The sequence below is a fragment of the Pocillopora verrucosa genome, chromosome 14 (genome assembly GCF_036669915.1).
Source record: "Pocillopora verrucosa isolate sample1 chromosome 14, ASM3666991v2, whole genome shotgun sequence".
Classification (NCBI taxonomy): Eukaryota; Metazoa; Cnidaria; class Anthozoa; order Scleractinia; family Pocilloporidae; genus Pocillopora; species Pocillopora verrucosa.
This window is the reverse complement of record NC_089325.1, coordinates 8,048,557-8,065,067: the sequence shown is the minus strand read 5'-3', so window position 1 is coordinate 8,065,067 and position 16,511 is coordinate 8,048,557. Positions and strand designations below refer to the sequence as shown.

The 16,511-nt window shown below is 37.7% G+C and overlaps 3 protein-coding genes across 3 annotated transcripts; all 3 read right to left on the bottom strand.

Moving 5' to 3' along the window:
• Positions 1-201: 201 nt before the first annotated feature.
• Positions 202-3,727, bottom strand: LOC131776442 (diencephalon/mesencephalon homeobox protein 1-A). The gene is made up of 4 exons (XM_059092609.2): positions 3,597-3,727; positions 2,634-2,826; positions 1,799-1,977; positions 202-1,299 (listed from the first exon to the last, which is right to left on the bottom strand). Exons 2-4 carry the CDS (start codon positions 2,758-2,760, stop codon positions 757-759), a joined length of 849 nt encoding a protein of 282 aa, XP_058948592.2. The 5' UTR covers positions 2,761-2,826; positions 3,597-3,727; the 3' UTR covers positions 202-756.
• A 3,260-nt stretch (positions 3,728-6,987) lies between these two features.
• Positions 6,988-10,015, bottom strand: LOC131776445 (diencephalon/mesencephalon homeobox protein 1-A). Its single transcript, XM_059092613.2, has 3 exons — positions 9,763-10,015; positions 7,754-7,941; positions 6,988-7,262 (listed from the first exon to the last, which is right to left on the bottom strand). The coding sequence occupies exons 1-3, from the start codon at positions 9,896-9,898 to the stop codon at positions 7,005-7,007; spliced, it is 582 nt and encodes a 193-aa protein (XP_058948596.1). The 5' UTR covers positions 9,899-10,015; the 3' UTR covers positions 6,988-7,004.
• A 1,318-nt stretch (positions 10,016-11,333) lies between these two features.
• LOC136278127 (retinal homeobox protein Rx2-like) lies at positions 11,334-15,708 on the bottom strand. Its single transcript, XM_066161479.1, has 3 exons — positions 15,407-15,708; positions 12,679-12,857; positions 11,334-12,281 (listed from the first exon to the last, which is right to left on the bottom strand). Exons 1-3 carry the CDS (start codon positions 15,591-15,593, stop codon positions 12,030-12,032), a joined length of 618 nt encoding a protein of 205 aa, XP_066017576.1. The 5' UTR covers positions 15,594-15,708; the 3' UTR covers positions 11,334-12,029.
• Positions 15,709-16,511: the final 803 nt, after the last annotated feature.

The window sequence follows — 16,511 nt, the reverse complement described above, 5'->3', positions numbered from 1 at the left end:
GGGGTTGGGATAGGTGGTTTAGTAACCAGTCAAGAGGGCACGAAAGTGTAACCTTCAATGTTAAACTTTGAATTACAACACCATGATCTAAGGAGTTTTCTTTTGAGGACATCTGTTGTTTTAAACTTTTGAAAATTTTAGTTTTACTTTCCATAAAAGGTTAAGAGATACATATAACGCAACAAATTTTAAAGCCCGGTTTTTGACATGGATTGATTTTTGTCTCCGTGAGCTTTGTCACAATTGTGACATGAAGAAAAGCCAGAAGAAAGACATTAACTGAACTCAAGTGATCTTTATCAGAAGGAATAACTTTTTGGAACTCTTCTCTTCTTCTATTCTTTCGTTTGGTCATTTTAATCTACTTTTATCAGTACAAGACGCAGCTTCAAACATTGAAGGTTAAACAAGAAGTGTTCAAATTGTTCATTTCAAATTTCAGTTTTGTCTACGGAAACCTTGCCCTAGACGTAATTGTCATTCAAGCAATGAAATTATGTTAGCCTGATTTTCTACGATTTTCAGTGACAGTTAACCGGTTGAATATAACAAATCGGTACCGAAAAAGGAACCTCAATAGTTCGAGAGAACAATTTTTCCGTCTGTTTGTGTCCATGGTTAACTTAAAGGCGCTCTTTAATGGCTTCATTTATCCAGTCAAATTAGTTATTTCTTCATGGAATCATAGGTAATAGGATAACGGAAACATGTTATTAAAAGGGTTATACAGAAGCGAACGTCATATTCATAGAAGGGTTAATACGGCCTGCAGCCGACAGGACCTGAGCAAATGCCATTTCGTAATCCTGCTTGAGAACGCCATAGATCAACACTAGATGAAGTTGGTTTCCTTATACAGCGTGAATTCAATTCCTTTTGACCTCCACTCGTATCGACTTCGTTACCACGGCAACCATGGAGAGAGCAATCATGAGTTGATGTGTATGTGGCTGGCATGGAACAATGCCAGGAAGTATCATACTGCCTAACAGGATATTGTTCAAAAGTGTACGGCTGTCTTTGGTGGGAAAACACCTGAGCAGCTTCTTTTGAATTCCGTCCAGGGCTCGCTCTTGATCCAAGTGCAGTCGCTACTTCTCTTGTTTCTGCCGATGGGGTCTCCCCACCAATAGCGATACTTGGAGGAACAGGAATAGAAGTTCGCCCAGTTGTATCATGAATGCTGATTTTGACATGGTTATCTGATTTGTAAGATATGCTGCTATGGTTACTTGGCTTGGGGAATTTTGTTACTTTTTCTTGCTTTCTGAACTTTGCTCGTCTGTTTTTAAACCAAACCTGCCGGATGATAAATGATTGTCGAATGAGTTTCATCAAAAAGGGCTGTCACCTAGCAGTTAAATGAACATGGTCTAGCAAATCGGGACATCCCGTAGTTGCGAAAAGGAAATCAAGTATGTAAGCACCAACTATTTCCCATACGAAAACTGCATGCCACACAGGGCACGAAAACCAACAAACAAATGTTTTTAATCCTTCGAGCTAGTTTGTAATTTTACTTTTTCATTTGATATGTTTCGGTCATTAGTAGGGTTTTAAAGATATTTTGTTGCTCAACAAGAATATTTTACTATTCCAAATCCATAGCCAGAAGGTTTTCTGTCAACAAACCTAGTGTACTCTTTCACTTTCTAAAACTCATTGCCCTGTATTTGTTGAGAGTACATAATTTAATTACAAATGGGCTTTCAGGTCTTGTCGTTTCCAATAGCAGAAGGCCGCTTTTACTCAGGGTATGCTATTCCGTGCAGGTATTGAATTAAAAAAATAAAAGTACCTGAATCCTTGACTCTGGAAGATTTGTCCAAGTTGCGAGCTGTTCCCTCATAACCACATCCGGGTAATGTGTCTTTGTGAATGTGTTTTCAAGAAGCTGAAGCTGTTGATACGTGAAAGCTGTGCGAGAACGTCGGTGTTTTCCCCTTGTAGAGCTGTAATGTACCTCTAGGATTATATCTGCAATGTGAACACTTAAATTACTTTTTCTTTCGAAAATGTTTGGTTGCAAAGTGATGACAAGGTAGATCCAAAGGTAAATCCCTCTGAATTGTAAGGAATACCATGTTGTGAAGAGGTTAAATGTCACATTTTGAAATTTTGAAGATAAACAGGTATAAAGCTTAAACGATATGAGAAATGTTCGGAAAACGGAAATTGTCGAAACTTCTCGGAATTTTGTGAAAATGTGCTTCTTCACAATTCATGATTACTGCTACTCGAATGTGACGATGCACTACCAGTGTCTTTCTCTGAAGGAAAAGGCAAAGATTAAGAGGTGTAAAATGACGTAATTTGGCCATCCTTCTGGGGAACAGTCTTTGTTTCTGGGTCTCTGGGTTTCTGTTTCGATCAACACACAAACAATGGTCTTTAAAAGCCGAGGACAGTTGTTTACAGAAAGTGTGGTCGTCGTTCGCCAGTTGCTAGAAGTTGGAGTCGCTGCTCTGTTTATGGTCTAAGTATTTGAATACCCAGTAGCTCTGAATCAAGAGTCGTAAAGAGCTTACAGTAGAAAGATTTCGATTTGCTGCACTTATCATTAAATCAACTGAATGATTTATCTAGGGTCTTTCAATCGAAGCAAAATAGACTGAAAAGTATTAGTAACATACCTGCCAAGCGCTCTGCTAATGTGAGAGCCTGCGGTGCCTTCGGTTCATCAAACATCTGTCTGGCATTTCTCGAAGATGGATTACTTCTTAATATATTGTCGATTGAAAATGATGATGTTAAGTCCATCGTGTGACGTTTACTTCAGATCAACGATAAAGTACGGTCAACGTTGCCTACCTCTCAGTAGCCGCACTGGAAAATACAACAAGAGGAGACTGAACTAGTGATTAATGTTAATGCTTTTGTGAGAACATCACATGGATTTTTAATCTCAAGAGGTGTCGTGTGGGTTTTTGTTACTTCGGTCAAGTTGTCTGGTAAATGTCACGTTGGGAAAATGGCTTTTTGCCTGCTGTGATAATTTCCACTTCTGTGTTAAGCGAGAAATCCGAAATTTCCTTTCTTAATTTGTCTTAAGTTTAAATGAATGATCGCCAGGTATTTTGTATGATCCAGAGAGTGACGCTTTCTTCCACATTAAAATAGTGTTATAGTGATGAAAATACCAGTTGCGGCATTCACCCAACAAATAAATATAAAATGCACCTAAATTGTGAAAAACGGGTCTTAAACGGTATTTTAATGCGATTATTTTGTATACAATTTACTAAGTGGGCCACATTGTAATATTCCCATGGCTCGGCCATTCAGAATTCAAGAATTATTGCATTGTTTCATATGATAAGCTTATATAAACAAGTTATCGAGCCTGGAGATGGATTTTGGTCTCTTTAAGCGAGGTAAAACAGAAGAGAAAATAGGAACACTTGCTCACAAGCGTACCTTTCGCAGAAGGTATAAAACATGAAGCTTACGTTAATTTGATTTAGCGCCATTACAAAAATCAGGAAGTCGGAAGATGAAACTTTTATAACTCAGGAAAGCAGGACTATTCAATCCGTGAGGCTCGCATATCGAGTTCTTTAACCACCATTTCGAAAAGAGCGTAAAAGAGGTCATACCTTTGAGCAAAGTACTTCTAAAACTCCAGTGTTGACATGTAATGAAGGAAAAATTGTGCACAGTAGAAGTCGTATGCTTGTTATGTGACTTATCTAAGAGATGCAACTGATTAGTAATTCAAATCTCCCTTCTGTAACACAAGAAAGTACCGAGCTGTCGTCGTGATTGATGGTAATTTAATTAGAACGGACTGTACCCCACCTAAAGGTAGTTATTGTAGTGGTAACCAATTAGCGCAATCTTTTTGTGCGGTAGCTATTACTGATCCGTAAATCACACTTTTGTATGGGCCGGTTATCCACTGGTTTTGAATACCATTGTATGCAATTTTTCATCCATTAAATTTAGGTTTCCTGAGTTACGTTTCGAAATAATGTCATTTGAGAAGTTTTGCATGTTCCAAAGAAAACAAATATTATATACTTTCTAAAGGCTTTGCACTGTGTTGAGAATTAACCCTCTCTTCCCTTCCTCTCTACTGGTTGAGTTTGTAATAAACGTATTCTTTAGTGAACTGTTGACGTTTTGTACTGAAATGAAAAGCACCGATTTAGGTCCCCCACAGAAGTGCATAATTGAAGTAGAAAAGAATCCTTATTGGAAGCCATTACTCGCTTTTCAAAACATTTAGCTTATGTTCTAATCCCTTTTAATGGGAATGGAACACGGAGAGTGAATATTTTTTCTGAGAAGTGCTAGGAAAAACAGGGATGTTTTGTAAACATATTGAACTTAAGCTTCTCAGTATACGTCGTTTTGTTATGTCCTTGGCCATGTTCTTTCTTTAGGGAACAGTGAAGGAAAAAGAAAAAAAATATCCTGTCACGTTTTCTCACCTTTTGTCAGCGACCTCCTGCGTTGAACGTAATTATAGTAATTGGAATAGTGTACACAAAACGTAACGGTGGAGGGACTATTGCATAACTTTTAGTGTGCTAGTTAATTTTTTTGGGCGTTTTAGAAGGTCCTTGCTCGAAAACACTTTGTTCTATGTTAATATTTTAGTCCAATTTCTAAGTACATGTTAATAGGGTTAAGAAGCGTGTCGGCCACTTCAACTTTGCCCATGTCCATTTTTAATGTGCTGATGTGATTCTGTTTAACTTGTGATCAACGTGCATGTTTAGCAGACAGGAAACGCATATTGCATGCGGCGAAAATCATGCGATTTCATTACTGGCTTTACAGGGAATGAGGTGTCGTTGTGTCGAAGCTCCCAAGCTTCGAGCTCTACTACTTCGCATTCATTATTCGCATAAAAAGTTACTGTCAAAGCTGCTCAAAGGCTCAACGTCACTCCCTAAGTGTTCATTATCGCCTTAAAGGTTTTGAAAATATTCAAAGGATTGCGTTAATCTCATTTTCGTTACCCCAAGGGGAGGGTGTGAAAATCCACGGAGTGATTTCTGCTTTAAATTGTTGGTTGGAAACGCGGGGGTGAAGGCTTTCCTGTTGGTGAATCATATCTTTAAATCAGTTAAGTGTTAGAAACCCTGGTAAACGGCGTATCCGTTGAGTGCCGATCGCGTAAATTGCCATGCAATGTGTCTCATTGAATTTAACACCGACCACATAGGATTAAGCCCTTCTTGTAACCGGAAACAGAATGAAGCAAAACAACGTGGAACTCAGTAGACTTGCCCTCTGTGATCTGAACGATCATTTTGTTATTCCCAATGTACACAAAAAACTAGCTATTTACTCTCTAGAAAAATACGAAAGTATATTTGTATTAATTTTGTGAAAGAGAATCGTAACCTGTGTGAAATTTAGCTCATTTTCTTGTTTCTGAGAGCTTTGGTCAGGTTTCTCCCATAGCGACGACATCCTTAGTTGTTAGTATTAGTAAGGTCAAAGCAATGGGAAATTGAACTGAAATATGCCATAACAACTTAAGTTAGCTTTCATCGTGGTCTCTGTGAAGTCTCTAAGTGTTCTACAAAGATGGTCTGTCGGTGGTGTTTTCGCGCGAAGAGGAGGGATGGGTGAAACCTATCGTAAAGATGGTGAGACGGACGAACACCTCCACTGATATTGCTTTTGATTATTTGTGCGTTGAGTGAAGTTTTGCTTGACGTTTGCTCTTACTTGGGAAACTGTTAAAATATTTTAATACTGACCACAAAGGAGCGTGGAGGCAATTACAAAGATTTCGAGCAAGAAATAAGATTAATACGAAGAGTTCACAATTTTTACGTGGCTGAAAAATAGACAAGAGGTCAGACAGCTACTCAGCGTACTCTACCGGCAAAATTATAAAACTAAGAGGTGCTGTCAGTTCTGATTAACTATGATGCTTCTTTTTTAACTCTTCTTCGTGCTCTTCGAGTAAATCTGGAAATTATGAAGCTTGGTGTAAAATGGAGATTGTTCATCCATGCCTTTCGGCTGCGATTGATGATAAATTATTTGCCGTGTCAAGCCAAAAAAGTTACAAAGTTTATTTTTAAAGTTTGTTTAACGGAAAGTCGGAATGGCTCAATAACTACCGAAGATCTGAAAACAACGCGAAGGGAGGCGAGTAAATTTATAGCATTTCGAGCAAAAAACCTTTTACTAAGTTATCGGTCCAAGTCAGCTCTCTATTGATATTTATTGACAAAGTGTAGGTGTCCGAAAGGTCAGCAAAGATAGCAAAATTAGAATATCACAAGTTAAAACCGGAACATGAAAGCACAAACCAACCTTTGAGTGGAAAGATGATACAGGGATAAGATGATTTAGGGATAAGATGATTTCAAGAATTCGCAACTGTTCGTAAAATAGTAGAAAATTTTATAACGGTAATTAATCTTTTTTAAGTATCGAAGTATTTTGACAGTCAGTTCATAAAAGTTGCTTTCTTTAAGCTGCTCACTCAGATCAACCATTCTAGCCTCTCAACCCTAAGAACTTAAACAGTAAATAAATTCTTAAACGTAAATTTGCTGTTGATGATTTACACATGAACATAATAGTATGTTCTGGGTCATTAACATTTCTGGTCATTGCACACTTAAACTGGAGAATTTACTTCTTGATGATGGAAAGAACTGAAATATTAACTTTGTTCGTATTCACTATGATATGAAAAAATTAAACGAACATGCATCCTGATTGTATTTAAAGGTCACTGAATTTGCTCGATCATCAAATATTGCTGTTTTACGTTAACTTTTTCGTGTATATATATATATATATATATATATATATATATATATATATATATATATATATATATATATACAAATTATACATTCTACTACCACAGCATTGAGCACTTGCTTTATGCCAAGGTAGACTCAACCCCTACATTCATTCATTCATATATATATATATATATATATATATATATATATATATATATATATATATATGTGTGTGTTTTTTTTTTTGGGGGGGGGGTGAAAAAACACTTTCGTTGGGTTCTAAACGAGCTTCCAAGCAGATGTAAGCGTAGGTAACATCGCTGTGATTGGTGGTAAGGGAGGCATCTCGTCTTTATTTTGCCCAGTGTTTGAAGGGGTGTTTCCTTGTGGCGAGAAAGTTGGCGTGAACGGTAAACTTGATGAACGAGTCAGATAAAATTGCATCCCTGAGTTCTTGAAGTTTTTTCTTCTGTTGAAAGGGATGACAGGGCTGGTCTTTTGCTTCCTGAACTTTGCTCTCCTGTTTTTAAACCAAATCTGCAAGACGATGTTGGATAATAGCTTAGTTTAAGAGATCATTATCTTGCCTAAATAGCGCACAATGTATGATATTCCTTCCTTCACATAATAATTTCCACATCATCATATCAATGACCTGATTCAAAATATCTCAGGAGATTGGGTGTCACCTTCATTTTACTTGATCAATATTTCTTTGCTTCGTGTTTGCTTAATTATTCCATGGGCTGTATACAATCCCTTACGTACCATACTCATTAGCATGTATGTTTTGCGGGGATTAAATAGCACTTGTTGCTGCACCTGAATGAGATGAACACCCTTTGCAAATCGCCATCCCCAAAAAATTCAGCGAAGATACTGAACGGATAACAAAACGTGACCTGAGCCGAGTGGTAGAAATCTGAAATTTAGCGAGCTAACCAAAAGCATATATTCGAGTAATGACTCAATCATACAACTAATTGCTCTCAGAAATAGTCAGTCTTGGCTAAGGAAATAACTATTACCTGTATTGTTGAGTCTGGCAAGCTTGTGCACATGTTTAATTGTTCCCTCATCACAATATCAGGGTAGTGCGTGTGTGAAAATGTATTCTCCAAGGTCTTGAGTTGATATTGGGTGAATGCCGTGCGCGTCCGCCGTCGTTTCTGACTTAGTCCGCCTTCTGCATTAATCTTGGCGTCCATAATCACATCTGAGCATGGAAATAGAACGTTACTGAGTCAGTCAGCTATGCGCTTAGCAGTTTTTGAAATCGTTTTGATCAGTGTTTGCTTAAGTACATGTTCATAGGACTATAACTGTGATGCATGATAAACATTACAACTGACCACCTACACACAGCAATCATCTTTGCATATACTGTACAGCGAAACTTTTCATAAAATTCAAGTAACATGAGGAAACCACATACTTTACTCGCCAAACACAACATAGCTAGTGCATAGCTTTACGTATGCAACATAGCCGAGTGCATAGCTTTACGTATGATTTGCTTTACTGCGATTACAGATTCAACACCTCACCAATTGTGATATTTTATGCAGAAAGTTCAAGTAATCTATTACAGACCGTAGTTATACGTAGAATGAAATGGTGCAAAATTCACTGACAATTTTCAACAAGCGTAGTTGGCTTTCTTTTGTCGGTTGCAACTAAAAAAAAGTTGCCGCAAAAAATTTCAACGACTGAGTTCTTATTTCATTTAAATCCAACTGCATGCGATAAATAAGACATTTAGTTATCTCCGAATAATCTTCTGCTTATTGAAGAAATTTGGCGCCTTCTCCATTTCACGGACAAACGCGTTTGCAGGATGATTACAAATTATGTTTTTATCTCAATGAAGGATCGGTAATGACTGTGCGTTGGATAATTGGTGAGTCAATTAAACAAAATAGAGGAGGCTTCTAATGTGGTACCCTTAGATTGACGGTTATCAGTGCAGAAAGGCTCTGAGCAATTAATAATCCTTTGACAGGATATGGCTTCAGTGGAATGTGACCGGTAATATTTTCACGGTAGGATTAATTCGGTTCTGTCGATGAAAGGTTTCCGACTTCTTCGCCTGTATTATAAACAGCTAATTTGATCGAATATTCTATAAAAAAATTAGCACCCCGGTTCTTAAGAATACCACTGAAGTACCACTGAACCCCAATTAACTCAGAAACACTGAAGTACGCTTTGAAAACAGACATGAATAATAGTGTAGGTTGATGAAAGTTCTCTGTGCTTGGGTCCATAGTGAAGTGTTCCCTACTGACGTACAGTGTCGTACAAACGTTTGAGATCTCCATTCAGTTACTAGATAAACGTCTTACGTATATGCTGCTGATCTATAACGGCCGGTGATATTTATGTTTAAACTTCTTTGAAAGTGTTATAGGATTCACTATGCCGTTGCTCCCACAACATAACATAAGTTAGACGCGCGTGATGGAGACATTTGAAGGAGAGTTTTAACTTTTTTGATCGCTATTTGGGCCGTTGGCAGCGGCCATATTTTCATTTTTTCTAGTATCACCCGAACTTCCTATTCAGTAAAAGCAAACGAAAAAAATTATTTATTATTCTTCGTAAGCTCACTTATCTACTTAAATTTGTTTCCATGAAACGGCTCCAAGTAGTTTCTTGATCACCGTTTTCGCCAATTACTAGTCATCGGAATCTATATTCGTAGAAAGTACTCATAATTAGATGGGTGTTGCAAACACATCTCTGGGAAGGTCAGCCGACGTTTAAGATGTCAGATAAATGATGCTAAAAATCTAAAATTTTCTTCCATTTCAGGCTGGAAAAACAATATCGACGTTTTCTAATAAATGTAGCATGGATCTTTGGTTTGAACGAAACTGAAGGGCAGTTAGCATCACTGGTACAATCCCGGCCTCAAATAATGACTCCCATTTCATCAGGTGCTTTAACATTTCAGCAGCATGTAAGTAGCTTATGAGAATTCTTACAAACTAATCTGGCTTAACGCCCTCCTAAACCACAGCTATTCTTCACCAACCTGCAAGTCGTTCAGCAAGAGTCAAAGCTTTGCTAGCGTTGCTGTTAGATTGGCCTTTCTTCTTCGCTCCTCTAGATAGATCGTCCTTTAAGATGTTTGCCACAGAAAATGGAAGTGCTTCCACTGACTCCCCCATGACGACCTTCAAACAAACACGCCACTGCACTAAATCAGTACTGTCGCAGTGTACACACTCCTGCTTTTGTTTGTTTAACTAACTGAAGCCAGCCTCCTGTACAACTTCCTCACTTTCCCCTACGCTTTTAGAGTGGTATGTAACTCACAGTTTACTGTGACTCGCTGCTAAGTTCTTGACACGTGTTAAATCAGTTATCCTCAGCTTAGAGTAAGCCGAGAAAGCTATCCAATAATTTGTCTGTTCCTCTGGCATGATGTCAATAGAATGATGGAAGATGTGATTGTAACGTGTAGAAATCTAGTTTATCAATTTCATCCAAAGCTGCACCCTTGACTCAAACACAACTGTTTTTTTGATTTGATTTTCTGAGCTTGAAATTTCAACCTCAGATCAATTTAAGCACGTATACTTCTGTTTACCAACGAAATTTCTATGTCGCGGTGGATGTCTATTACTGAAATCTAACCCATATACGCCCTATAAGTTTGGATTATAGGAGACAATGTATTCATACATTTGGCTTTAACATTAGTTTGTACTTTTTCATTTAGGTTTCGGACAGAAGGCCAAACTTGATAGCCTCAATCGATTTTCAGCTGTTATCTGCCTTGGCCCTTGCTGTCTGTTGTTTTATGAAGTTATCGCTGTGTGTGAGCTGCATGTTTTACCGACAGTGTAAATGGATCTATTTAGTGCTTTTTCTCATTTAAAAAGCAATTTATCATTTTCTGTCATGACTGCTTTGACCATAGAATATCAGAAATCAATTGCTGATAGGTCACTCCTGGTCCAATGAATTCTGATTCTTTCTCAAAATTCCGTTATGAAGAGGCTTTGTAGGGTGCATTATACAACCAGTGACAAGGACGTTAGCTATTCTAGCCTCAGTGCTAATTAATTCTCCATCTTCCCTCTTCTTGAAACAAGTAGCGTCCTCGCTTCATCAAGGCAGTGGAGGTGGCCTTATAGCCAAGTGATCATGTTCGGGGACGTTTGGGGAAAATGTAAGCGGCTGGTGGTTTGGCTTAGAAAGACAAAGAATAAAGGTAATGAACAAAACTGAAATCATGCAGTTTACCCTTGAAGAATATACCTTTCATATTTAGAGGGAAATCTTATGGCCTGAATTGAGTAGAAAAATATTTTCAGCAAACTAATTCTTAAAGCAATTCTTTTACGTTGAGAAAAATATTCATTTAAAATATTTTTTGTTAGCCCTAAACTCATTTCTAAAGATCTAACATTTCGACGATAATGATGCAAGTATATACTTCTTCGTGTAGTAAAAGTAGGTTATTTTTGCCAAATGCTGCAATAAGAATAGATGGATTTGAACAGAAATTGAACTAGAATTATTTCCCATAGGTAGCGTGTAAACTCTTGGTCAAAGGGTTGTTTGGGGAAAAAGATAAAAAAACGATTCGAGAATGAGCAAAGTCATTATCATTTACTGCTACAGCAGATGTTTCGTAAACTGAGGCACTCAAAACCAGCCTTATGTTATTGTAACTAAACCACGGTGCATCTTCCTTATAAATATAAACATGCTTCCTTTCTTGTAGTAAGTTTCAGGAGCGACGACTGCAATTTTACTTTATGAGATTACGAGAAATAATGAAGTAGAATGTTACTATGGATATCCTTGTTTCATATACGTGACATTGTATAAATTGCGTTTTGTTTATACTCAGTAACTGGCCTTTAAATGAATAACTTAAATCAAGTTTAGTTAATCCAGGCAAGCAGTCTTAAATACCTCTCAACAAGTTTTTCTCTATCTCAAAAAGAGGTCTGTCTCACCTGCTTAAGGATAGTTTTTCCCGGCAGGGTGTAAATGATCTCTTTCAGCTATAAAAGTCTGCTTTGTTGAAGATTTTATAATTATTATTGTTGTTATTATAAGAATCATTCGTTAACGATAGTGAGGTGAAGCCCATGATGACGGCTCCTTCACCCGACATTGTTAAAAAAACGCCTTAGACTACATAGAAGCAACAGTTTTGTCTTCGAAGTCTGCCTGATTCTTATAGTAGAGTTTCAATGGTATCATAGCAGAGAGTCAAGAGACAAGACGCAGCATAATGAAAAATACCAGTGATGGCCTGGCCGTTTGTGCGTCCGGTTGTGTTTATGTAGAACTCTCGGGGCTACAGGAGCCGTATGGTGGGAAGTGGAAACCCTGGTGGCTATTTTCCACCACATGGGTAGCCATGAGAAATGCTGGTCTCTCGTGATTTGACAACCCTACTGACGAGCCTAATATATAGGCAGAGTCTCTTTGAAATGCCTGGTAGGGTGTATGGTGAGATGAAGTTGATGAACAAATGTTGCAACTTGTCTCACTTCGTCTGAACTTTGCTCTTCTGTTCTTAAACCAAATCTGCCGGTAAATAGAAAGAAACGTTGTGATGTAACACAGTACCGAAAAGGCTTTCCTACGCATGATAGAACTTTGATATCTAGAGGCTATGAAAGGGTATTTTTGAAAGCTGCCAGAGGCCTCGAGACGTCACCACGAGATTCACGGTGAGTATTGCTGATGATATCGACTTCCAATTCACGTGGATACTCTTACACAAATCTATATCTATCATAACAGCACACTGCAAAAGTCGCACTTCTCTCAGCTTAACTAACTGGCAATGTGGCACATGCCTGATATGGCAAGGATTCATAAGTAGATTAGAGTAGTGCAAAGCCTCTATGGCATATTTTCTTAGAGAAACAATTTGGCAGGGTCATTTGACCCGAGCAAAATTGAAATGAGGTCGATATACCTGTATTCGTGATTCTGGAAGACTTGTACTTGTTGCGAGCTCTTTCCTTAGAGCAATATCTGGATAATGGGTTTTGGAAAACGTATTTTCTAGAATTCGTAGCTGGTAACGTGTGAAGTTGGTGCGTGAGCGACGTAGCTGTGTCGCAGAAGAACCCCGCCGGGCCTCTAGAATGATATCTAAAACAAAAATAAAAGGTTTGGATTAACACACCGTAATCTGAGCAGAAAATGTTTATTTTCCTTCGTATTAGTTCAGATATCTTGGTGGAATGCGCTTTAGTTTGTCTCCATGTCTAATGAATATATATTTCCCTGAGTAAAATTTATGGATGCTTACAAGAAAAAATGTATATTAATTGTCTGAGAGGAATTTCTGGGTCAACGAGTATTGCTTCGAGCTCATTTTTTTAGGAAATGTTATAACGTCAAATTAAAGATGAACTTAAACTCTTTTGCTTGTCGATGAGAAACAATGAATAGATTGGTAATCATCGTTTTTATAGTTTCCTGTGGTCAGTCGACTGTAATCCCACTAAAAACCTCACCTTTGTGTTTCTTATCTATAGCCCACTTTTGGCAACATAAATTATTTGTCTCATTCTCTTAAAGATTAGGTTCTATCCTATTCAATCGGTTTCAACTTAAGTCTAGTCGAGCAGAAACAAATTTGTTTATATTCAAAAGTGAGAATTTGGATTCCTTGTTCTTATTCTGAGTAACTGACCGTGAAGTCACATCTAAATTTCAGCTAAAAGAGAGAATCGTGACATCATAATCCTCTAAATACTGTATTGGTAGCAGATCTCAACTAGCTGTTGCAAGCTTTTCTACAGTTATTAGAATCCCTTCAATATATTGTTTGTAAATTGGATTAGCGTATTTACTATAGCAAAGAAATGCATCCAGACTCGATCTTTGTAACAAATTCTCTATATAATCTATTAAATGAGGTGAAATTAACGATGGAATCAGTATTCTAGCCATACGAAACGTATCAAAACCTTAAATTGGCCTGACCAATTTTAGTTTCATCGAATGAGAGCGAGCGTTCATTACGGCCGGAACGATTTAGCTGAAAAAGGGAAACAGTTCAATATATTCAACAACATGCCTGCATCAGCGCAAAAGGAGTCTGACTCTTGAAGATAAAAATTATCAAGAATGCAAAAGTGAAGTTGTTCTATCGCATTAAAATCGAGTCATCTATTTGTTTTTCCTCACCATATTTCAATGAGTTACTACGAATTTCTTATAGGGCACCCTAGTGCATTTATGGTGTTATTTAGATGTCTGTTGGAGATAGAATTCGTTGGACTAATTCGCTGCAGATCGTTTGTCCATGATAACCAATCTTGGCTATAAATCCTAAAAATGTTTTGTGGTTGTCCTTTCCACGGGTCAGTGCAGGAGTTAGTAAGTTTTTCATTTATGACATTGTTATTCAAAATTGTGGTTAGTGAATTTACTCCAACATTTTAAGACTCCCACCTTAAAAAAAGCAACAGCCTCCGCGTCAACTCAAGGTCTAGCTGAGAAGTCTCCACATCCCCACAAAAATAAAAGGAATCGTACTAGGACTACTTTCAAGAGCAAAAATGATTTACACAACATTGCGTTCTTCAACCTGACGGGCAAGCTACTCTTTTTGGTATACTCGAAGTAATCATTCTCAATTTGAGATGTAAATGCCTTTCTTACGATTTCCGTATGATCTAGATCTTCACTGTTTCTTACGACTCCTATGTAGCAGATCAAAAACAGTTCCGTTTGTCATGTCAATTGGTGGATTAAAAGCTAATTGTAACTAACTGGGAGGCAAACCTTAACTTTTTGAGGTGGTAACCAACTGACAGCTGATTATATTTGATGTGAGTTTGGAAAATTTTAAAATTTCCTAGAATTAAGCGCTCTTACGCAGCGAAAGATGATCAACTAAGTTAACGTGATTTGGTTGTAAATTTTCAACCTTCGTGCTGCTATAAATCCCAAACAATGGGAAAGCCGAAACTCAGTTGCTTATTTGTTATTGTTTTATGTAACTCAGGATCGCGATTAGTGATCGGTTGGAAATCCTTCTACGATACAGGGCCAGACTGCTAACTTCTTGAACTTTGCGAACGGAACTTTTTGAGTGATGCTAGACGAGTTTGCTCGAAAATTCCTAAAGGCATCTGACGATTCTTTTGGCTGAGACAAAACGGCGCCTCACACCAGCTAAATACTATTTTCCTCAAGTACTTTCAAAACACACTAATATTAAGTATGCATAATTCACTATTGCAGCCAGAATTTCCCTTTCTTTTTTAGTTAGGCTCATCAAGTACTCAGTGCTTTCTATGAAATTTTTATTTTGCTGGAAACAAAGATACTTAGTATTGCCTCTTCGAAAGGAAAGTTACCGGGCAATTTATGGAGATAATGATGTGGAAACATGTCGGTGCAACACGGAATATTGTTTTGATCCGAAGTTTTTCAACCGATCACTTTCAAGTTTCTTTCCAAAGTTTACAATTGGGTGTTAAGGAACCGTTAGATAGGATAGGACTGAAAGCTTGTATGACAATCCTTCAAAGAAAGGGAAGAATCTTCCTCATCATAACACTCTCCTAATCCGAGAGCTTATTCGCCATTCATTTTTAGATGGTGATAAATACACTGGAATAGATCGAAATTGTTCGAATACTGACAAGTAAACACTTATTAAGACAGTGAGAAACAAAACAAACCTGCGAGCTGGGCTGCCACTGAAAGGGCTTTGATCTTGGATGGAGCCTCACCACGAAATTCTTGTAGTCTTGTAGCAAATTTGTCGGGCTTTAATATATTTTCCATCATAAATGAAGATGATTTCCCGTTGTTCAACATTTCTCGCCCAGATTCCACAGCTTGTTCAGGGAGTGTTTTGTGATTCATGTTGGCTAGACCAAAGAGGAGTTGACTGGAGTAAAGCGCTGTTTTCGAAGGCTATACAGGAGAATGAGACGTCAGTGAGATTCAGTCCTGAAAATGCCAATCACTGACAGAAACATCTGGTAACCGCATTTATCCTAACCACGAACGACTTGATTTAATAACTCCAGAAAAAGATTTTCAATTAGTACTTTTTCCGTTGTTTCAGAAAAAATATCTTTATATTACACCTCTCGCGTAACAGCTGAATTTCGTTTTTCGCATACTAATCGTTTTCGATTCGGCTACATCGCATGCATTCTTATCAGATGTAAACAAAATTTTACCCGATTTGGTGGAATTTGAGTGCTGTTATTAGCTGTTTATAAAACCTCATGGGTTGTCGTTTCCTTCAGTGCTCGGCTGTGATAGTTTGTCTTTGCTTAACAACTCTAAAGCGGGCTTAAAACTTTTAATTTATTTCATTAAGGAACTTTTCACTTCGTTTTAGTGTTAAGGAGATACCGCTACGTGTTCACTGATTTTGTAACATCTGTGGCTAAACTCTCAGTTTTGTAGTGCTGTTTGGGGGATTTACCTTGACAATAATTTCATTGCTCTCTAGAATAGTTTAAATCAAATTATTTACAAAGACCTTAACGTCTCTTTAGAACGGTGTTGATAATGTCGTTGAGAAGCCTAACGTAAATTTCAATTTCTATTGCCTCTTTACTCTGTCAAAGATGATAAATTGGACTTTGATTGTAACACACGAAGGGAATTTTGGCTGGTATTTCGCAGCAACTTTGTTTCGACAAATACTAGCACGTACAATTAATGATTTGCTTCAGATTTGTAACACAGGAAACGTTTCGTCTCGATTACCCTCACGAAGCGCTTAAGTGACTGTTTGTCGTGATTTCCAATGTGGGATTTCAGTAT